We start from the raw sequence: 23,361 nt of genomic DNA, 5'->3' as shown, positions 1-23,361 counted from the left end.
CTTACATAAAGCCTTGCCAGTGGTAGGGATGATGGGAGTTTTAGGCTAACAGCATCTGGAGGGTGCCACGTTGGCTACCTCTGCTTTAGACTGGGACCACCCCCTCCACCCCCCACTGATAGCAAAACTTTACACCTGCTCCAGAGTTGGTGTGCAGCCTGCCTGCCTGCCTTACTTCCTGCCTATCTATCTATCTATCTATCTATCTATCTATCTATCTATCTACCTACCTACCTACCTACCTACCTACCTACCTACCTACCTACCCTCTTGTGCAAGACCTCTATCGCTCTTGTCAGGCAAATGTCAGTCTTGTTCAAGACCTCAGTATTTATTTATTTATTTTAAACCCAAAACAAATGGAAGTGGATATTGCCTTCCCTGCTCCCCCCCCCCCGCACCCAAAGGCACAACTTTCCCTTTTGCTCATTGTGAGACGTGATAACTAAGGCTGGGAAGGTTTGCTTTTGAAGGTGCCTGCACACAGGTCTGTGCATATCCAGAAGGGGGGAAGGAAAGGGGGAGGGTAAGGGAGGAGGGATTGAGGGAAAGGACAGAAAGACACAGCCCAGAAGGTGCCACAGTCCATCAAGGTTTGCCCTCCCATGTGGACGGTGAGTGGTGGATGAATGGAAATGCATGGAAGCTAACTTGCCAAATGGGCACACAGAAAAATCAGACCTGAATGACTCATGTGTGCTGTAAGGGCCTGTCTGGGATCACCCTGAATTTCGGAACATGTACTGCAGGGGCAGGGGGTCTTTTTCAGCCCGAGGGCCGCATTCCCTTCAGAGCAAACGTCTGGGGGCCACATACCAGGGGTGGGCAGAGCCAGAGACAAAAGTGGGCTTAGCAGTTACTTAATTTTATTTGTTGTGCAATAGGCTAGTTTCTACACACATTCCCGTAGCCCTCTCCATCCTCTAACCAGACCAAGGGAGAGGCATTATCAGAGCCCATGTACACATCCCAGCCAGGCGCAGACACATCTTCTGCATATGTTTCCAGAGTTGGGATTTTGAGACCCGTCAGCCGAGAGACTGTCCCTGAGCAGAGACTGTCCCTGCCCCATTCTGTGCCATTCATGACCCACAGTTTGCAGAGGGGGGGGAATAAACATTCAGATTACACCACAACTGGCAGGAAAATATTTATTGTAGAAATCCTTATTCTTTGGTCAATTCATATCTAGACAGTCAAATATATAAAGGTATAAAGAGGCAACTCACTTTATGTCGCCTTCAACGTTACATAAATAAAATAATTAGCAGAAATGAACTCTTAGTTTTGAGCACAATAAATAAATTTAAATTATCACAAAAAATCCATGAGATATAACTGCAAAACAGCCACAACCACAGCCAGCAGCAAGGGGGTTTCCTTGAAATGTCCTTGGTTGACTTGGTGAGCAATGACGGCCGGCCCGGCTCCAACCAACGGCCCTTTGGCCTCGCTGGCAATGGCCCCCATGCTGCCGCTTGGCTCAGTGCAGTTCCAGGTCATTCACATAGTCTTGGACCCATTTCTCAGAGGGGTTGGCACAGATCTCCCGGCCTTTCCTTGTGATGAACCTGGAGGGATCAAAGGGAATACAAGATTTTCCTCCTGTCCGAATGCGATCCATTTGAGGTGTGCCTGCCACCTTCGCTGTACAGTTTTTGGTGAATGCTAGAGATGCATCTCTTTGCCTTGGGCCTTGTCTTTACTTTTTTTTATGTGTTGCACTCTGCCTTGATATATTCTTACGAAAGTGCAGATTGTAAATGCGTAAAAACATAAGTATGCAGTCCTAATCCTTGCTGATATTCCACAGGACAGCCTTTGCCAGTCTGGCACCCCCTCTGGATGCTTTGGACTCCAACTCCAGCCAGCAGCACAAAACATCTGGAAGGTGCCAGGCTGGCAAACACAGCAGGAGGAGCTGCCCTCCGACGCAGAAGATGCCCAGGCTCCTTGCAGACCTGTGTGGGTTGTGTCCCCCCACCCGTTATTCATCTAGGGAGTTGGTGGTAGCGGCTGCAGAGACATATTTAGGCCAGCAGAACTGCTTGCACCTGGAGAGTGACTGACAACAAAACAGAGCTATTGATTCTTTAGCAACTTACACGATGGATGACTGGGAGCATCTGCTGTTGGTTTCGTAATAGTCAGCCACGTAGCTGCGTGGGATCTTCTTTGCCGTGTAGGAGAAGCAACAGGAGGTGGGGGGGTCGGACCCCACTGCAAAAGAAGGAAAAGAAAAGCCCATTGAGCGCAACCAGCAAAGACCCTCCAGCAACAACTCTGGGTTCCTAAAACAAGCCACTATTTCCCACCCCGAGATCTCTCAACTTCAGGATGCCTTCGACTGAGCCAGACCGCTGGGCCCACTTAGCTCACTACTGTCTACACTGATAGGCAGCGGCTCTGCAGGGTTTCAGGCCAGCGTCTTCTTTCCCAGCCCTACCTGGAGGTGCTGGCAGGTATTGAACCCGGAAGCTTCTGCTTGCCAAGCAAGCACTCTGCCCCTGAGCCATGGCCAGCATCTAATCACTGCGTGGAGAGCTTATTCAGCAGTGATGGGGAGGAACTCTGCACATGCTCAAGAAAGGCTGTCTGTCATCGCCTATGCCTCCTTCACTTGTTCCAGCTCTGAGCCTTGGCAGGGAAAACAGGGCCATGGGTTATGCCCCAGTGGGCCCCGCTGTGCACGAGGTTGTTGCGCTTCACCGGCCCGTGTGGAATCAGATAAACTCCTTAAAATAACAGGCGGGTCGAGTCCAGAGGGAGAGGAGAGGCGGTCTACTGCCACACTGGCCTTCCCTGAGGGGACAGAATTCTAGGTGACTGAAGCAACCCCTGAAAAGTGCTCATGCAAGATGGGATTGGGAGAGAATCGCTCACCACAACAGACTGAAGCTGCAGTCGTCCTGCGTGCGCTTCCTTGCAAGCATGCCCCTCCCCCCTACGGAATTCAGGGATGTGCTTCCTCCCAAATCATCATCATCATCATGCAAAGGAGCAGGCTGCACAAGCTGGCATCACAAAGCTTGTGTTGCATTTAATTTCTGATGTCTCCTGTCATCTCTGGCCAAGTTTTTTAAATGCTCCCAAAAGCTCATGGATAGCAGGGACAGCAGGATGAGTGCACACACAACAGGTCCTGGCAGAGCCCTGCACAGTGCCTTTTGTTCTCTTCGATTCTTTTGGCCCTTCTCTCTCCAGCCTGCAAAGTTGTCCCTTTAAAAACCTCCCCAGGAGGAGGCACCACAATATCTCAAGGTAAACTCCATTTGGAGAGCCACTGCCAATCAGTGTTGGCAGTACTGAGGTAGATGGAGCAGGGCCTGACTCAGTATAAGGCGAGGCCTCTGTGTTCCTCTCCGCCTAGAGCAGAAGGTGGCCTGGGACAGAGCTGGCTTCCCAGGTGGAGGTGGTGGTGAGGGCACACAACTCTCCTTCATCCCCAAAAAACTCACTGTGGAACTGGGAGATAGATCCCCCCTTTGCCCTCATTATCAAGCCTGCAACCCCCCCCCCCCCATGCTGAGCTGAGAGACTGACCTGGAGCAGCAGAGGCAGAGAAGCAGAGAGCCACCAGGAGCCCCGTGGCGGTGAGAGCGAAGGCAGCTAGAGACACTTTCATGTTGCTGAGAAGCTGGAGGAGCTTTGCTGGCTGGGAGAGGGACTCTTGGTCGTGTCCTCCAGTCTGATACCAACTCCATGGAGCAAGCCTTCTTTTAAGCCAGGCCGGGGGGGGGGGGGAGAGAGGGGAGCATCATTGGTGGAATTTCCAGGATTATGTCATCGTAAAAGGATGCAGAAATATCCATCACCAGCAGTCAGTTGGCAGAGAAAGTTTCTGAAGAGTTTTGCATTTCAGAGTCCTCAAAAGCTTACGCTGCAAGTACAGTTGCATCACACAACAAGGGCCAGTAGAGAAATGGGGAGGCAGGGAGGGTGAAGGAGGGCTGGTGATTCCCTCCCCCCCCCATGCTACTGTCCAAATCCAGACAGCACTTTGCTGAAAAATGTGCTGTCTCAGATCTCTCATGTGCAGGACTTAAAAAAACTTGTGCAATCTGGGGGAAAACATGGTTCCACCCTGAATGGGCAGCCAAAAGGGCTTTACATTTGTTTTGCATCCAAAGCAACTATGCAGAAATTGAAATAAAGTCTGGGAGGGGATTTTTGTGGGGAAACTTGCATTTTAGAATTAGACTTGCATTGTGTTAACTCTGTGAACAGTAACTTTTGTTTGTAACTTGTTAACGTAAGTCGCTTTGGGTCGCCTTGGTGAGAAAAGCAACCAAATTAATAATAATAATAATAATAATAATAGCTCCTCATATGGACAGCTAAAACAGACAAGAAAGATTTATGCCACTTTGCAGACTATTTCCTGCCATAACACACATTATGTAACAATACTACAAATAGGCCCTGTATATATCTGAAGTTTTCCAAAAGGTTAATTGCTTTTATACCTTATAAGAAAGCCAATATTTCTTCATGTTTTTGCCAATAAGAAATAATATCCAACTTTCTACAGATCACTCCCCAGATCAAGCTCATTCCAAATTTTCTAGTCATTTCTTCAGAGATGGAACCTTCATGGAATTCTTATATCTATCTCTATGCAGTCTCATGCCACGTTGATTGCCGAATTAACATTTTTCTTATTGATGGAGCTTTATTTTAAAAAAAGAATTCAGTTTTTTCCCCTTAAATTTTAAACTAAATAACCAAGGCTGCCTCCAGATTGTCAGTACTTTGCCAGAGAGATTTAAGCACTTTCAAGGAAATGCAGGGCTGCTCACTTAAAGCAGATCAAATCACTCTGTTGCCTTAGCACAATAAAAGCATTTAAAAAGAAAGAGAAAAGAAATTGACTTTTTGCAGTTAGGAAAGTGACGAGAATGCACTGAAAAATGTGGGATGAATCAGGAGGAATGGCGGAGGAATGTCTATTGTCGCATAACCTGTCTGCAAACAGATCAAGATGAATGCTCAGTAAAGAGCAGACATAGTCTAATAATCTCTGTGCAAGCAAATCAGGACACAGCTTTACAACGGTGTTGTTGCTGTTTTTAACCCAATGAATACAGCAGAACTTATCCTTTCCTAGCTTCCTTCTTCAATTTCTTTTCCCAGAAAAAAAAGGAGAGAAGACAAATCTCTAGTGACCTCTCCTGGCAGGAAACCAGCTTTGCACAGCTGCCCTGGAAGTCCCTACTGCTGAAGGAAGCATCACATCCTGGAAAACAGAATAATTTCACCTACTTTGTGTCTTTGTCGATGCTGGGCCTTGGTTTTGCCAATGAAGCACAAGACACTTCTCAGCCGCTGTCTTTGCTATCCTTTTAAAAAGATTAAAGAAAAGGGAACAAAGTGTCTGAATTAAGCAATGGAAATTCAAACAGCTCAGAAACAACTGGAATTCTCTTCTCTCACTCAAATCTTCAGAAAAACTGGAATAGACCAAAATCAAGTATTGCAATACAAAAATACACTGAATGTCCCTCCTGAGCAGTTTTCTTTTTTTTTTGCTAGCACTTCTTGGAATTTAAGCAATCTGTGCGTAAAACGAAACACCAGCTGTGAACTAGGGGAAACAATGTATCAATCCGACTAGCTGGGCCTTTGGGATAGGACCTTACCCCGGTGTATGTATTTTTGAACACATTCCTTGGCTGCAGAGCCACATTGCAAAATATGAAGAAGGGCAAATTTCAAAAGATGGCTGTGTTCGGGTTTGCATTCTGTTTCAGAAAGTGAGAATTGGGTGGGGTCACCCTGAATTGAAGCCCCCCCATTCCTAATGACGGTTAAGGAGATGGTGTCTGTGCGAGTTGTAAAATGAAAGACAAAGGTAATGTTCCTTGGGCAAGTGGGAGGGCACTCAGTGCAGCTCTGCAAAGGAAGAGTTCTGAGGGTACAACACTCAAAATGTTGCCACATTAGTATTATTATTTTATGTCTTGAATGTATAGTCCACCTTTCTTCCCAAAGGAGCCCTGGGCAGCAAACATAAGCAAAACAATTTAACAAGAAAACGAAACAACAGAATAACTAAACCGGGGTAGCATTGTGGGCAGTTTTGGGGGCAACATGGAGAAGAGCATGCGTTAAACTGTGTACAAATTTACACCATACGTTTGCATGTTATTTTCACAAACGTAAGCAGTGTGGTGTAGTGGTTAAGGTGTTGGACTACGAGCTGGGAGACCAGGGTTCGAATCCCCACATAGCCATGAAGCTTACTGGGTGACCTTGGGCCAGTCACTGCCTCTCAGCCTCAGAGGAAGGCAATGGTAAACCACCCCTGAATACCACTTACCATGAAAGCCCTATTCATAGGGTTGCCCCTAAGTCGGAATCGACTTGAAGGCAGTCCACTTCATTTTCAAGCATTTTATGCACACTCTAGCCTAGTTAAATGCATTTTTATACAGATAACTTGGCTGGAAATCTGCATTACAAAATCAAGAGAAGTGTGAATTTCAAAGGATGGCTGAGTTTTGATTCAGATATTGGTTCAGAAACTTCAAATTAGGTAGATTCACCTTTAAATGTGCACTGTACCAATTCTCCCCCCTCCAACCCTGCTCATAAGACATCTTTCTGAATACAGTTAGTTTCAGAACTCTTTCTTTTTCCATGACGACTGGCTCATTATGTTGTGCAAAATCTGTGCAATCTTGACTCGCTCTCAAAGAGCCGTTGTATTTCATGAGCAAGCAAAAAGATACTTCTTGAACGAAATGAAATTTTGTTGTAATCTGAAATGACTGAGCAAAATGTGACCATGCGTCACTTGCCAGCCAGTGTCATTTCATTGAGAAATGGCTGCTTCCATTCCATTCAGGCCTCAACGCACAATCCCTCGTGGTATTTGTTACAAGCATTTTCTGTTTCCATGGTATCTTCTTTTCTCTAGAATTGACACCATTTGCTCACTCCTGAGTTCCTGAGAATCCAGGTAATAGCTTCCAGAAGGCTTTCCATTCCTGTGCTCTCCTTATTACCACACCACCACAGCCCCTGGCCCATTCCTAGCGTTTCAACTGCCGCCTTCCCCAAGCTGGTTGCCCTCCAGTGTTTTGGACTGCAGTCCCCATCAGCTTGGCCATTGTGGACTGTGGCTCCCATTAGCCTCACCCAAGAGAATTCAGAGGGCTGCCCTCTCTCTGTGCCACCTCCAGCCAGAGAAACCCCAGAAGAGAGGAAGCGGCCTTCATCTAGCTCAGTACTGTCTACCCTGACTGGTAGTTTCTCTCCAGGATGTCAGGCAGGGTCTTTCCCAGTCCTACTCGGGAGATGTCAGGGACTGAAACTGGGCCCTTCTGCATGCAAAGCGGAGCTCTCGTCCTTTGCTAGGAAAAGGCAGTTTCTGTCCCAAACCCAGCTTGGATGCAGAATGGAATGTGGGGGTTTCCTGACACAATGCTGAAATTTCATTCATTCCTCTGTTTTCCCACCATGGCCCCTGACTGTGACTCTGCAGCTCCCAGGAAGGGGAGGGGGGCATGGGGTCCACGATGACACTCTTCATTCAAGCCATGTGTTGCCCACACAAGCACCAGGGGAGGCTGTGGTATGTTCAGTTCTTTTATTTCAAGTATTTATTTATATCAAGTATTTTATATACCACTTTTCATCAGAAAAGACTGCAAAGCAGTTTACAAAGGAATTAAGACGAAATAAACTATTACAACATATAAAATAATAAAACAAATTAAACATCAGAATCTGCAAGATAATATCCACATAAATTATATGCCCACCAACACACCTGTGCCTCAGTCAAGCCACAAAATACAATAACCAGAAAGCAGCAAATGACAACATAAAACAGTCAGCAAGCCGATTTCAAAACAGAACCAAGATAGAAATAATAATTAACTGCGGATTAAAACTAAAGGAAAACATTGTTACTAGAGCGTGGGGGCATCTTCACCCGGTGTTACAATAACAATGACGGCTCCACGGATTTTTTCCTTTCCCCACACGTGGGGAGCGGCCATCATAGCTCAGGGTCAGAGCATCTGCTTTGCATGCAGAAGGCCCCAGATTCAACCCCCAATGGCATCTCCAGGCAGGATTGGGAGAAAATCCCTCCCTGAAACCCTGGAGAGCAGCTGCCGGTCAGTGTAGACAATACTGAGTGAGATGGGCCAATGGTCTGACTCAGTATAGCACAGTTTCTATGCTCGGGGGGGGGAAGAGATTTACTTATAACCAGGGGAGAAAAATGCCTTCTCCTCCAAAGGTTTCCACTGGTGTGGTTAAAAGCAGCCCAAACCACACAGAATCCGCTGCACACACATGCGCAGCCCACACACTGTCTGTGACTTCAGAGCCAGCCACCCTGACAGGGCTTAGTTAGGGCTGAGGTGGTGGGCTCAAGTGATTCACACTCAGATGTTTGAGGGGCCAACCAAAGGTGTTTCAGAAACAACAGATGTACAGAGGGAGACCGTAGAAGCTGGCAAGTGCCTCCTTTCGAGTGAGTCACCGCAGCTGCTCCGGTTGCACTCCAAAGTCTTTGCTCCAGAAGGGCTTCTCTGAGCCATGGAAGCATCACTCACATCTGGGGTTGCTCAGTGGCCTTCAGGTAGGTGGAGCGCAGGACAGCGATGCCAGGAATCTTTCCTCAGCCCATGCTGTGAACTGCAGCATTGCACCGATCCTGACTTTCTTCTCTTCCTCAGTCACGCAGGATTCCAAGCAGGACTCACGACGGAAGGGGCAAATTTAGCTATCTGGATCACTAGCCTTGTCCGCTGTCATGGCTTGAACTTCTGGCTCTGGAAGCCATGATATGGCAGGACTGCCTGGAAGGCGGCCTGGGGGATTTTTCAAGCCCGAGTGGGACGCGACGGCCTCTGGGGCACCTCAGAGGCGTCGGTTGTGGGGTTGGAGAGATGGAGCACAGCTGGAGCTTCAAGAGGCCCTGGTGGAGGGGGAAGACCTCTCCGAGACTTGGCAGGCCTCTTTCCCAAATTCCCTGCTTCTTTCTCCTCCTCCTTTTCTTTCAAAGCAAGCCTTTTGTGCTCTTGCTTTTAGAGGTAGTATGGGGAAAAGGAGAAGCCCGTCTTCTGCCCAGGTGCTGACAAGTTGGCCGTTCATGTCGCATCTCTTCCAGACTGCTGGCCAGTTAAGGCAAAAGCACTAGCGTGACCAACGAAAAACATTTGGTGCTTATTTGCAAATGGTGCTCAACGGAGGGCTGTGTAGCTCAGTGGTGCAGCACCCACTCCACATGAGAAAGGCCCCAGATTAATCCTCCGGCACCTCAAGGTGGGGCTGGGAATGTCCGTTGCTTGAAACCCCTGGAGACCTGCTACCAGACAGTGTGGACTCAGTACTGAGCTGGGTGCACCCCAATGTGTGTGACTCAGTGCCAGGCACTTCCTCTGTGCCTATGACTTAACACTTTGAATAACTTTAGACACCCAGGCACACTTTTAGCCTTTCATGCTGACTTGCACTCCGACAGTGCTTGCGTTTGACTAAGGGTTGTGGGTTTTTTAAAAAAAAAAAAACAGAACTGCTTTTAAATCTTTTTTTATGTATTGTGGTTTCTTTTGTCATTGGATGAAGCAGTATAGCTTTGTTATTTGTGTGCTTTTTAAAAGCGCATTACAGTTGTCAGGTGTTGAGGTTCCCAGTGCATGAACTACTGTGGTCAGGCTATCCCAGTGTACCGAATGGGTCTGGCAGAAAGCACTCCTAGCCACAGACGTCACTTGGGCCTCTAGTGACAAAGATAGATCAAGGAGCGGAAGGGGTGCAACCCTGTCCAGGGCAGGCAGTTCACCTATCTCCCAGACATGGGAACTACCCACCAGGCTTCCTTCCTCCCAGGATTCAAGCTCAGTTGATTGGCCCTTATCCAGCACACAGTCCAGAGCTTGCACAGCCTCTCCTGACTCAGACGCAATGAAGAAACGGCATGCTGGTGCCATGTTGCTCCAGAACTCCTACTCACAGCTCCCAATGGCTTCATAGAATTGTTGAATAACACGGGTGGTGTCCTGTGGCACTCCACGGAGTGACCACCAGGTGGCCAAGGAGCCCTCTCCCCCTGCTCCTGTCTTGGCGCCACCCTGCTGGTAGAAACAGCCACAGCAGCACAGTGCGACTGACACGCATCCCACAGATTCGCTCCAGAACGATACCGTGGCCAGGGGTGTCCAACGCCACGGAGACACGGAGCAGGAGGAGCAGGGTTGCGGTCCTCTGTCCTCCTCTCTACAAAGTCCACCCATCAGGCTGACCGAGGCTGATCCGGTCCTGAACCCCGAGCAGCAGGAGGCCCAGTCTGAAGCGTGATGTCGATCGAGACCAGCCTGGCGCCCTCCCGATGTTCTGGACGGCAGCTCCCATCAGCCCCAGGCAGCGCCGCCCTATCGTCTGCTCTGACACAGCTGGGGCTGATGGGAGCTGCAAGCCAAACCACTGGGAGGGTGGCAGGTTGGGGAAGGGTGGACCGGGTGGCACTTTTGGTCTGAGCCGGGGGGGGGGGCTCTGCTGATGTTCTTACTCTTCCCCTTATGTGGGAAGTTGCTCTTGTGTTTAAGATGATTCAAGGAAGGCAGAGCCACCCACAACCCATCGTGCTGAAAAGGGGAAAGCAGACCCTTTGCCCAGAAACCCAGGGCTTCTGCTCCACTGAAGGCAAGTGGCTGGCTGGCTTCCTTCCTCTTTTTCCTTCATTCTGCGCTGGGGGATTTCCAGGGCTGTCTTAATTAGGTGTGATAATGCTGACCCACCATTTCATGGTGGCTACTTTGAGCTTGGTCAGCCAAAGATGCGATGACAACATAGAGCATCCCTCTTCAGAAGGCCATGCAGAGATGGGAAAATGCAAAACGGGAGAGAGGAAAAACCCTTTTTAAAAAGCCTAAAACCTTTGGCCCTTTTTTGGTTGGAAAAAGAAGACCCGGGGGGGGGGATTAAATGTGGGTTTATGAGGTAGAGACCGGCATAGGGGAGACATTTGATTCCGTTCACATGTAAAGCCAAATCTGTCAAATTCACAATTTCCAAAACAACATGAGCAAGGCAGCCATCCTTCGAAATTCCCACTTATCCACATTTTGCAGTGTAGATCTCATACCAAGCCATATTTACAAAAACGCATATATTGGGGGGAAATGGCATAAAAGTGAAAATATGTGTGAAAATAACATAAAATGCATTATGTTTGGGGCAATTGCTTGCAAAAAATGTGCACACAAGTCAAAACTGCATACAAAAATGTGTTATTAGGAGGAATTTGCACTAAAATGCTGAAGAATTTTCATGAGAATTTTTTTTAAAATCCACAAATTGCTGCAGAAATGTGGAGAACTGAATTTAAGATTGGAAAAATGAGAGAACCAAAACTGTCAGGTCCTTCCATCCCTTCCACCTTTCCCAGATGTGTCTCCTGAGCCCTTTTAAGTGGAGAGAGATGACCTGGGGGTTGGGGGAGACACCTCCGCATGCAAAGCAGGTGCCTCCCCCAAGGAGCTCTGGCCCCTTTCCACTCTAATGCGTGTGAATGAGCAAATGGAAGAGAGTCGGGCTGGCAGCATCAGATCCTTCCCACTTTACCTGGAGATGCCAGGGATGGACTGACCCTGAGGCCTTTGGCGTGCAAGAGGTGCTCTGCCACCAGGGATGCGGGTGTGTGTGTGTTCAATTCAGTTGGCATTTATAGGGAAACAGACCTAATGTGCACTTCCCGAAACAACATGAGCACGGAAACACGGCTGTTCTTTGAAATTTGCACTTGTCTGAATTTTTGCACTGCCGAGGAATGTGTGCGAAAACACATACACTAGGACAAGGTGTACGTACAAATGCAGATATGAGTGAAAACAGCATACACACATGCATTGAAGTAGGGAAAATTGCTTTGTAAAAATGTGTGAATTAGGCAAAGATACAGAAGTGAATTTTAGGAGAAATTGATGCTAAGATACTGCTACATATTCATGAGGACTTTTTTTTAAAAAAAGTTCACAAACTTGAGTGGGAAAATGAGAAATGGAAGAGATTCCAAAAGTGACACAGATCATCCCTATCTGCAGCACTGAGTCAAAGTCCTCCTTTCCCAAAGCTCCCACATCCATTCCGGCCTCTCGCTCACCTGGATTCCTCTCAGAGGGGTGTCCTTTGGCTCTGGGTCTGCCTGAGTCAGGAGGACATGTTCCGCCTCTGTGGGCTTTCCCAGAAACCTGTCGCCAGTGTGGTGGAAATAATGAATAGCAGCAGCCCTCTTCAAAACCACAAACAAATCTGAAATAACAACCAAAGCCTTGCAGAGAAGCGCAGCTGACCAGATCCTGTGCTTGCATAACAAGCTGCACAGACATCCTACAGTTTGCCTCCCCCCCTCCGACTTTCACTTCAGGGCCTCCCTTAAGAACCGGATGGCCAAACAAGTCAGGCTTTTGAACAATCTGCTGCTGAAAATGAGGAATGCAGAGAACTCTTCTCTTTCAGAGTCACTTTCGTTTTCAATATGTGTCCATTGCTTGGAGCCCATAGGAAAGCAGAGGTCTCCTGCTGCTATTATGTGGAAGGGACCCACTCTGCAAGCACATCAGGATGGATTATCATTGTCGTATAGCTGCCTCACAAACAATCGGAATGAATGTTCAGTAAGGACCAGACAAGTCTTACCTGTGACGGCTGATGGTTCTGATGTCAGTGGGGCAATGGAATCTCTTCCGGGTTTCAGTCCAAAATTTCAAGGAGCTGTCCAAGGTGCACTAACTGAAATGTAATTGTAGTGATTACTTCTGAGAAAAAGTAAAGTAATCAGTTACTTTCAGAGCAACTGCATTTCTAATGTTAATTACTACTTTTTGGGCCATGTAATTGTAACTGCAATTTATTACTTTTTAAAAGTAATCTTCCAAGCTCTGCTGCTTTGAAGCCTAACTAGAGGTATCATTAGTACTTTAGTATTTAGTATTTTAATATGTGTTTTTGTCTGTCTTAAAATGTTTACAATTTTGAAATTTGGATGTAGTTTTAAAATTGTTTAAATATGTGTTTTAATTGTAGATGAAAGTTTTAGTTTGTACACCGCCCAGAGAGCTTCAGCTATGGGGCGGTATAGAAATTTAATAAAATAAATAAATAAATAATAATAAACATAAGCTTTGTGCAAGCAAATCAGGATGAAGGCTCAAGAAACAGGTCAACTGGAGGAACTGAGACAGAGAGATTTGGTTTCCTTGATTATTAGGGTGGCCAACTGACCCAGAAAAGTCCATCTTCCAGTTTGTGTTTAAGAGCATCCCAGTGCAGCCACTAGTTGCTGAAGCATTTCAGGTGCTTCCAGACATGTTTATTATGTGATGGGTACTTCTATTGCATACATTTTGCAGAATTCACATGCAAAATGCCAGCATATATCGCCCCTCCCCAGATTTACATTTTCTGGGGGAAATCTAATAAATTTTTAAAAATCCGTTGCCAAAGATCTGACTGTAATATCTCAATAACCTGTTTGCAAATTAAATTCTCTTCATAGCAAGCTGAACATATCATCATCATCATCCAAAATCAAGCGATAGTTACAAGGGCCAGTGGAAACATTGGTCACGTTATCTATTACACCCGTGATGTAAAAATGGTGCCATCTGCTGGCAAGTGTCCCTTTGCCTTGCAGTGACAGTGAGACATGGCAGTGATAGTCACCATAGCGCCTTATTGCTTCTTTCCCTTAAACCTGAGAAAATGTCAGTCTTTAAAAAAACAAAACTCTTACAGATCCAGGCACCATACATTTAAAACACATCCAACACACATTTAAAGTACATGACTGCCCTCAAAGAATCATGGGAACTGTAGTTTAAGGGAGCTGAGTTGTAGCTCTGTGAGGAGAAACCCAATGTGCTTTAAATGTGCGCTGGATGTGCTTTAAATGTATGGTGTAGATCTGAGTGTGGGGGTCAAGAGGGGTCACTTGGCTCCCCCAGGGGTTAGGTGTACCCCCAGGGCATGGCATTGAGAAAGTGGATAGAGAAAAGTTCTTCTCCCTCTCTCATAATACTAGAACTCGTGGACATTCAAAGAAGCTGAATGTTGGAAGATTCAGGACAGACAAAAGGAAGTACTTCTTTACTCAGCGCATAGTTAAACTATGGAATTTGCTCCCACAAGATGCAGTAATGGCCACCAGCTTGGATGGCTTTAAAAGAAGATTAGACAAATTCATGGAGGACAGGGCTATCAATGGCTACTAGCCGTGATGGCTGTGCTCTGCCACCCTAGTCAGAGGCAGCATGCTTCTGAAAACCAGTTGCCGGAAGCCTCAGGAGGGGAGAGTGTTCTTGCACTCGGGTCCTGCTTGCGGGCTTCCCCCAGGCCCCTGGTTGGCCACTGTGAGAACAGGATGCTGGACTAGATGGGCCACTGGCCTGATCCAGCAGGCTCTTCTTATGTTCTTATGTACTCATCAGTTCTTGATCACTGGTTTTAAACAGGCTGTTCTGGGCTGTTTGGGCCCTAGGGTGCTTCCAGAATGCCACTGTTTTGGGGGGGAGATTGGGCCCTCAGTAATGTAATGTTGTAAACCACTTTGATGTTTTTAACAAAATAACAGTATACAAATATTTTTTATAAATAAATGTAAATAATGTACTGGCAAATTTAGCTTGCACAATGAAAGTGGATTTGACGCTCATACCAGAGCTTGGAAAAGTTACTTTTTTAAACACAACAAATCTGCCTCCCCAATGTTTCCATGTAATTAATAAGAACATAATCATACAAGCTCATCAAACAGTGTGGCATAACTTTCCTAGACCTTCAGCGTGTCATCTTTATGAAAAATGTGACACAGCATTTCCAGGAAAGAATATCTACCATTCAGCCCGCTGGTATTTTTACACACATTCCTTAATCGCAACACATTCCTGAGACTGATCAAATTTCCGGGGCTCCAACAATGTCTTGCAATGCTGTTGTGCTTCTTAGGTTGTAGATTACACAGAAAATTACTTTGATTTGTGGAAAAACAAACATATTCATGTGACCTCTGAATTTCTTATGCTTTGTGAGAAAGTCACAAAGAATTTCAGGACATGGTCTGTTTAGCTCACATATTTGCTAAGAATCCCTTTTCAGAGAAGTAAGTAAAGAAAAGGAAAAAGAGTTTACTCCAGCATTCTTTATTAGGGCCAGCCAGTATGTCATACACTTGGCAAGCGCTTGAGTTCTCTTCATTAGGCAAAATGTTACACAAAGCAGGGAATGGAAATGAGGATTTTTTTTGTTTAAACAAACAAAAAGGTACAAAAATTAGGCTGAGAAGCAAAGAGGTCAGCTTTTCGAGTGTGGGTCTCAGCCTAGGCATGTCAAGTGACCTGGCTGTGCTACGAACAGGATTCCCTGAAGATTTTTTTTTAATTAATAGCAGCTGCACGCCTCCCCCTATTTGGATGAGGATGACAATGCTGGGGGAAGAGAGCTTTCAAAAAAACCCATGCTGTTCTTAAAGATTAAAATTCCTCCCCTTTAAAGCTCTTTCTTACTCTGTGGAGTATGGAAGGGCCAGGAGGAGACACACCCATCAATACTGCAGGGTGGCCGAAGGGAGCAGCCGTCGTTCACCTTGAGCACCAGAGATCACTGCGGCATCCCAGTCAATAGTCACACTCGCTCGCCCAGTAGTTAAAAATGTGATTCTCCACCACCCAAATTCATTTACTTATTTATCGATACAGTCAGAGTGTCCTCAAACACATAGCATTTAGACAATTACCATTTCAATTACCTTTTTCAGGAAAGTCAGATCTCTCTCTCTCTCTTTTACACACACACACACACACACACACACACACACACACACACACACTCCACAATGTTATGCTGTTGGACATTACATGCATTTTAGCAAAACTGTGTAGCTACAATAGAGCAGAGAAGGGTCTTTTCAAAGCCTCTAGCCTTGACATTTTGGGATGTCCTCCTCACAAGCATCTCAGCCCATAGCAGCAGCTGGGAAAAACCAAATCACGCTAACTCCCAGCTGTGTGGGACTTTGGCTGGAGGTCCCCTTGGGGCACAGAGGAGCCACCAGAGGAGGAAGTCTCAAGGGAGGCCTTTTCCCAGCACCTGCCATTGTCCGAGAACCTGAGGGGAGTTTATGGGGCAGGACCACAGCTCAGTGGCAGCAGAGTTCTGCCTGGCAGGCAGAAGGCCCCAGTGCAGTCCTCCCCATCTCCAGGTAAGGCTAGGAAAGACCCCAAAGTCAGTCTGAAGCCCTGGAGAGCTGCTGCCAGTCTGTGTAGGCAACACTGAGCTAGGTGCATCTAGCTGGGCCGATGTGGCATAGGGCATGTTTCTATGAGAACATGGTGCCTGTTTCCAAGAAGACACTGCCAGAGGTGGCTGGCTGAGGGAGGGGAGAGTTGCGCTCAGCCTCTAAGTCAAGCAAGAGCCTATTTCCATGGGCCTGGCCATGGCTGGCTTCCCTGTCTCCTCCTCCGCCCTTGTGCGGCTCGTCATGCGGCTAAATATATCCAGAGGAGCTCAAACCCACCACAGTGACAAGGGAGTTTTGCTTGACCTGGTTTGGTTCCCGGCTCTGCCTTGGGCAGAAACAGTCCTCGAAAGCAGAGGCGGATGGTGGAGAAGGAGGAAGTCCCTTTCCTTGTTCCCTGTGCCTGGATGGGTCTGAAGAGTGAACTTGCCTTGCTCTGAAGAAGGCCAAGAGCACAGGGCGAAGATCCTGCCCAGCTGAGCGACATGAACAAGCCCTCCTGGTTCCCCTCCCTGGAGCGGCAGAAGGCCAGCCAGCTCCCACTCTGGCCGGCCCCAGGGATTTCTGACAAATAATTTGCCGTAATGCACATGCCGTCCAGATGAACCAACACTTGATGCACTGGAATGAGCCATTGCCAACACCTTCCAAAATCCAACCCGAGTCTGATGAAACAGAACACTTGACTGACACCCTGCCCCCAATTTGATCCTTCGAGGCCTGGAGACAGGGATGGCAACAGGATTTCCTGGGGCCACTACTGCGTAGGTGGATTGGGCCCACTGAATACCCCACTCTGCAATCTACTGGCAGGAACTGGTGGTTGTGTACATTGATTAACTTAGCCTAGCCTGCCTCACAGGTCTGTTGCAAAGATAAAAGGGGGGGAGAGGAGGGTCATGGACACAACAGCCAGCTCCTTGGAGGAAAAGTGAGATCCAAACATTATCATTATTGTTATTTTATTTACTGAATTTACATCCTGCCGTTCCTCCCAAAGGAGCCCTGGGTGGCAAAGACAATTTAACAAGAAGAAAAACATACTAAAAACAGATACAATTAATTCAATGTAATTCAATATAATATTCACAGATCATGCAAAGAAAAATAAACACACATAAAGTCCCCCTTTTGCTTTAACTGCAACGTTTTCATAGTCCTGATATTTACAGCAAACTATCAAAACCAAAAAACGTTTCCCAACCCTGATAAACAACAAGCAGAAAAGACTTTTTAAGTATGTGCATTTTTACAAGTTTGGGGTCTGAACTGCCAGTGCTCAGCCTAGCTTACCCCACAGGGCTGTTGTGAAGATAAAAACTGGGGAAGGGAAGACAGTTTATCCAGCCTTGAGCTCCTGGGGAGGAGGAGGGGGGAAGCAAGATACAAATATACAACAGCAGCAGGAAGGAGAAGCAAGACGTACTCTGGGCATGTGCAGTTTCACAACACTCAGCTGCACGCACACCGCATTTTGCCAGCCTTGATAAACAAGTTTCCTTGTGTTAAGGGCATTTAAATTTTGTTGAACTGATTGGGAATAATGACTTAATGAGCAGAGACAAAGAATCTCTTAGAGGGATTTCCTTCAGAAAATGGAGGTCTTGTCCAAACGAGGAGAAAGAAAAAAGGAGCACAAACTTCTCCAAAGAAGTGCAAGCAAGTAAGAGAATTTGAGAAGCGTATTGTTAAAACATTAAGACCAACTGTTTGTTTATTATTTATAACCCACTCTTCATTGTTTGCACAATCCAAGGGTGAAGAACCACATCAGACTAGTAGCAGGAGAGAGGCTGTTGGGCCTTTGTGCAACAACAGAGTCAACAGCTGCAGAGGAGCTGAACAAATTCTTTGCATCTGTTTTTGGTGGAGAAGATACATCTATTTATTTGGGGGTTAGATTGCTACCAGCCCCTCCTCCCAGGGCAAAACACATCAGAAAGTTCAAACAGCACAAACAAAAACATAAAAACTCTTTTTAAAATGTTTTCAGTATCTAAAAACATTTAGGCCATTAGGGCAGATGCCTGTGCCCCCTGCAGACATATTCAGGAATGGAGCCTGAGGATTTGAGAAAAACAAATAAAATCACTGGGTCCAGGTGATATGCAATGAAAGACCAGTCTGGAGGGCCCTCATCTTCTCCATGTCAGCCACCTTCGCCTGAAAGGAACAAACTCATGCCCAGAGGGCCGGGAGCTCATTGCGCCAGGCAGACACCCACAACGTCAGCCCACCAAGTCGATAGTCATACGTCTCACTTTCTGAAGAATCCACGTAGTCTGCAGTCTTAACATGGAGTGCAGGAGAATAATTCAAAGTTTGCTGATTATTTTGTGACCTTTGGGCTGGTCTTAATAAAGGTATTGCCCAGCTGTGGGTTTGGGGATTTTTCTCCTGGAACAACGAAAGCTTCCATTTAATAACACCCCCCTCACACACACACACTTTTTGAGGAGTTGCACAGCCACCAGGCACTCAAGTACCTTGCCCAAAATGATTGAGATCTGCTGATATTTATTGCAACCTTCAGGGTCCAGGGAGATGTTTTTTATGGAACGGCCACATCCCTGCTTCCGTCAATGCACCTGGGATCAGGGTGCAAGGTGCCCTTCGCCACCTCCTGGACCCAGCCAGGCCATCCCCTTTTGCAAGGACTTCAGCCAAGGAGAGCAGGGAGCAAGCATGGAAGGGGCTCAGGGGAGGGGCCGGTTGAGGTGTGCGCATGCGCTGTCCTCCCCCGCCTATATATAAGAGGAGGGTGCAGCTGGGGAAGGAGAGAGAAGCTCAACACAGGACTGAGAGGAACTGACTTTGAAGGCGAAAGGAAGGAGGACGCAGTAGCATCCCAGACAGCAAAAACTCACCTTGGGCATAAATGTAAAAAAACCTGGGAGCGTGCCTACTGATGAGAAGAGCTCTAGCCTCGAATGGGCGAGGGGCCCATCCGTTCTCTCAGAAGGTACTTCAGACCCATGAGAAGGCAAGATAGGAAGGCCCACAGATATTTCCCTAGCCATTTTCTCCACTCCATCCATAACCTTATATACCACTAATGTGCCCCCCTTACCTGCTTTTTCCTAAATTAAAAATCTATATTAAGAAACTGCAAACATTGTAACTTTGCCTCTGTACCGTGAGGTATGGCTCCCTTGCCATCATCCACTCAGGTGCTGCAGGTGACACTGTTCCTGCAGGAAAAGCCCTGAATCCTATTCAGTTGCATCCCAGGATTGCTTGATGACTGCATGTGCGACTTCCCTTTTCTGTTAACTGCAGAATCAATTGCCCCCCCCCCACACCATCCCGCTTCTACCACTGTTGCCAGAGTCCGGAAGAATGTCACTCTCCAGAAGGTTTCCTTGGGGTCTAGGGCCCACATCGCAGCTGGTATCTCACCAACACGGGCAGGGTTGCAGGGGCAGCACAATCCAAACCAACCGAGCTTATGCATGGAGTCTCAGTCTAGGCACAAACGTGACCTAAAGGCCAACAGCACAAGGCCTTCAGCAAGACAGAGCAAAAGTCCTATGTTGTTTCCATCAGCTGGGAGGCTGAATAGCGAGACCTTTTATACCAGACAGCACCCTAACCACAGCTGGTGGCAGTGAAGGAAATCCAGGGATTGCTTACTCACAAGTAGACCCCTTACTCACAACAGCTCTGAGCCTGTATATATGTTGACACTTTCTTGCCTGTACCCAAGCCTTTTGGCATTGTTCCTCTTGAGGACTTGGGGGTGGCTGCACCTCATCCTTTGACAGCTCCAGGGGTCCTTCAGAAGGTTTCAAGGGGATTCAAGGAGAGGCTTGGAGTGGCATGGTGCACCCCAGCGGAGCTCCGGCTGCCAGGCACGTGTGGAGCTCCCCTGGGCTTGCCCCTCCCTCTCTCCATTGTGGCACTGACCCCCCAATTGGTTGACGTTGTTCCAAGGGGTTGGTGAAAAAGGACAGTGAACAAAAGCTTAAGATTTGGGGGCCAGTTTCGTGGGCGGGAAGGAGGACAGAGGGGAATTTAGAAAATGAAGAGCAGGTTGGAGGCGAAAGCAGAAATTGTCACCCAGGCAGTCCTGGATGGGGACAGAGATGTACAGGTGGTTTTGCCATCTGATGTTCAAGTGCAAGCGTTAGCCAAAATGGCACAAGAGACAGCTCAGGTGTGGCCCAAAATAGAAGAGACAGTGCCAGAAATCCACTGTGGGCCACTGTGGGTGGGTGGGTGAGTGGACAACAGAGAAGAGGCTTGGGCCAACCCGCATTCTCCTCTCCCAACAAGCAATAAGCATAGGAGGAGCCTGACCAATCAGACCAAAGAACCTCTTGTCCAGCATCCCGTTCTCACTGACAGTGGTCAACCAGAGGCCCAAGAGATGGATCGTTTTGCGGGGTCTACCTGGGATTGGTCCAGTGCTGAGTTTTTGTACCCTTCCAGCCCCAACAAGGGAACTGTTACCTGGCTCACCTCTGGCCCTTTGTTTTTGATGACCGCTTCCTTCCAGTGCAGAGCCAGGAACCACAGTGAGGCCTGTGCAGTGGCCTTTCATACGCTCGTTATTTATCAACAGAAAAACAAACAATCTAGCTGAGCTTCGGTGGTTTTGAATAATCTCTGTCCAGTCTGGATAGTTTTAATCCTCATGACTTGCCCTTTCACATTCCTTTTTGCCAATATCCTCTTTTTTTGGAAGTTTCCTCTTTGGAAGTCACTTATGGCTGTGGTGGATTTCCTAGGCAGTTACAGATATGCTGAAATAGGTTATTTGAGTTTATTAATTCAATACTAATACATTCTAGATAATAAACGGGCTTCAACTGGGAGGAGGAGCAGGATATAAATCAGATAAATGAATAAATAAATAAAGCTCAGTCACCACACAGTAAGAAAAGTTTTAAATTCTCCTCCTGCACTCCCTCTTAAGGCTGCAGTCTACATGGATTCTGCAGAAAGCAACTTGCATGACTAACCTCGTGGGCGTCTGCCTGGCACAATAACCTCCTGTCCTTCCAGGAATGAATCTGTTTCCCTGAGGCCTAGGGGGTGAAGCACAAGTGCTGGGGGCCTCTGCAGAGTGGTGGCTCATTGCATATCATCAGGACCCAGAGATTTATTACCTTTTAGTAGGGTCTAGAACTTCATTTCTTATCACCTCTATTGACCTCTGCTCCTGAGGCAGAATTCTGTCCGACACCGTCAGCAGCAGAAAGACATGAAAGCATTAAGTTGCATTCAAATATTGGTGTGCTGTATTTTAATGTTGTTCCTCACTCTGGGATTGTCTGAAGGATGAAGAGCAGGTAAAAGCAATAACCCTAACCCTAACCTCCGGGCAGTATGGAAAATTTTAATCCTTAAGAATGATATTCAACTCAGTCCTTCTAAGAGTAGAGCGACTGAAATCAAGAACCTAACTTAGGCTACAATCCAATACATGCCTACTCAGAAGTAAGCTCCCTAGGGTTTAATGGGACTTATTCCCAGGTAAATGTCTATTGGATTTCAGCCTTACTCATGTCCATTAAATCTGATGGGTCTACTCTGAGTACAACTAGAGTTGAAGACCATCCCATGACTTCCCCTTTAAATTCCTCTTTTGACTCAAGTGCTAGATTTCCTGGGCAGTTAGAGCCATGTTGAATTTGATAGCACCGTGGTCGCTCTCCCCAATTAAAGCAAGCAAATTTAACAACTCCCACCATATTGCTAGTGACTGAATCTCTCACTACAGGAGTGCTATCATCCGCAAACCAGGATAACTGCCATTTTCTCTGAGACCCTCCTTCCCTGTGACAGCACAATGGGTGTCACCTTGGGAGGGGGACGCATCTATCTGGTCCCCAAGGCCTCACCCACCCACCCCCTGCCTGCCTCAGCTTCTCCAGGTCAGCCACCGTGGCCTCAAAGGACAGGCTCATCCCCAGAGCGCCAGGAGCACCTCTATTCTGCACACTCACTGTCCTGATTGTCCTCACAGGGAGTCACCTAAACCCTGGAAACTTCAGGTGAAAGATGGATTAGAAAGGCTTTTAATAAATAATGTATTTAGCAAATCCATTTTTTTTAAAAAAAAGCAATAAAAGCATTCTGCTTGGGAACGATGGTGAGAAACACAGAAGGCAGAGCGGAAGATCCAAAGAGGAATCAAGGATGGTGGGGGCAGGGGAGGACCTTGGAAGGAGTCTATTAAATTATGAAAAATGGAAATGGACTGCCCTCAAGTCGATCCCGACTTGTGGCGACCCTACGAAGAGGGTTTTCATGGTAAGCGGTATCCAGAGGGGGTTTCCCATTGCCTTCCTCTGAGGCTGAGAGGCAGTGACTGGCCCAAGGACACCCAGTCAGCTTCGTGGCTGTGTGGGGATTCGAACCCTGGTCTCCCAGGTTGTAGTCCAGCAGTCTCACCACTACGCCACACTGGCTCTCCACATTAAATTATATTGTCCCATAAATTGCAACAGCTGTTCTCCCAGTTTTTCTCAGAGGGAGTCTTCTGACCAGCTTCTTTAATATTGCTTCTGAAGGAGAAATGCTGACTATTTTCTCATTATCTGCTCTCCGCCAGCCTTGCTGGGGTGGACGTAACAAACTCCACACTGGGTCGAGTGCTGCCTGGCTCACCTCTGCCACATCTGCATATTGGCCACTGGCGGAGCCCAACCAAATTCCTGTATCTTCATTTGTGAAGACAATGAGACTGTGCCCCCTTAGCCATAAATGCACCATGGGCTCACTTTTCCGATCATGCTGTATGCCAGGGGTTCCCAACTGTAGCCCATGGGCTCAATTCAGGTGGTCCGGGAAACGTCTGTGGATTCGCGGTTGAAGACGTGAGGCTGCCTGTCTGTTGCATTAGACATCCTTCTCCAGGTGGCTCTTCTTTTGCATTTCATTGCATTCCAATTCCAAATCTATGGAATTCAAATTGGAATATAGTAAAACACAATCTATAAGGAACAAAAGCAATAAAAACACACTTACAAATCATACAGCATGTGGCATGGCGCATTACAAGCACTGCAGCAGGCAGAACAATCATCCAGCGGCCTGCCAAGACTCTCAGCCATTTTCTGATGCCCCGGGGGGGGGGGAGCTCCCGGTGTGTGCCGCCCTCG

General features: G+C 47.2%; 1 protein-coding gene across 10 annotated transcripts; it reads right to left on the bottom strand.

Moving 5' to 3' along the window:
* Positions 1-1,117: 1,117 nt before the first annotated feature.
* LOC133374171 (C-C motif chemokine 4 homolog) lies at positions 1,118-19,788 on the bottom strand. Of its 10 annotated transcripts, none has more exons than XM_061604740.1 (7): positions 19,569-19,788; positions 12,658-12,750; positions 12,122-12,270; positions 5,263-5,339; positions 3,544-3,716; positions 2,106-2,220; positions 1,118-1,571 (listed from the first exon to the last, which is right to left on the bottom strand). In XM_061604740.1, exons 5-7 carry the CDS (start codon positions 3,623-3,625, stop codon positions 1,484-1,486), a joined length of 285 nt encoding a protein of 94 aa, XP_061460724.1. In that variant the 5' UTR covers positions 3,626-3,716; positions 5,263-5,339; positions 12,122-12,270; positions 12,658-12,750; positions 19,569-19,788; the 3' UTR covers positions 1,118-1,483. The 10 variants fall into 10 exon arrangements, with proteins under 10 accessions (XP_061460724.1, XP_061460725.1, XP_061460723.1 ...); XM_061604741.1 differs by having other exon boundaries at positions 19,572-19,788; XM_061604739.1 differs by having other exon boundaries at positions 19,652-19,788.
* Between the last annotated feature and the right edge of the window lie 3,573 nt (positions 19,789-23,361).

This window comes from Rhineura floridana, chromosome 21 (assembly GCF_030035675.1).
Source record: "Rhineura floridana isolate rRhiFlo1 chromosome 21, rRhiFlo1.hap2, whole genome shotgun sequence".
NCBI classification, from domain to species: domain Eukaryota; kingdom Metazoa; phylum Chordata; class Lepidosauria; order Squamata; family Rhineuridae; genus Rhineura; species Rhineura floridana.
The sequence above is the reverse complement of the archived record's forward strand: the minus strand, read 5'-3'. Positions and strand labels throughout refer to the sequence as shown.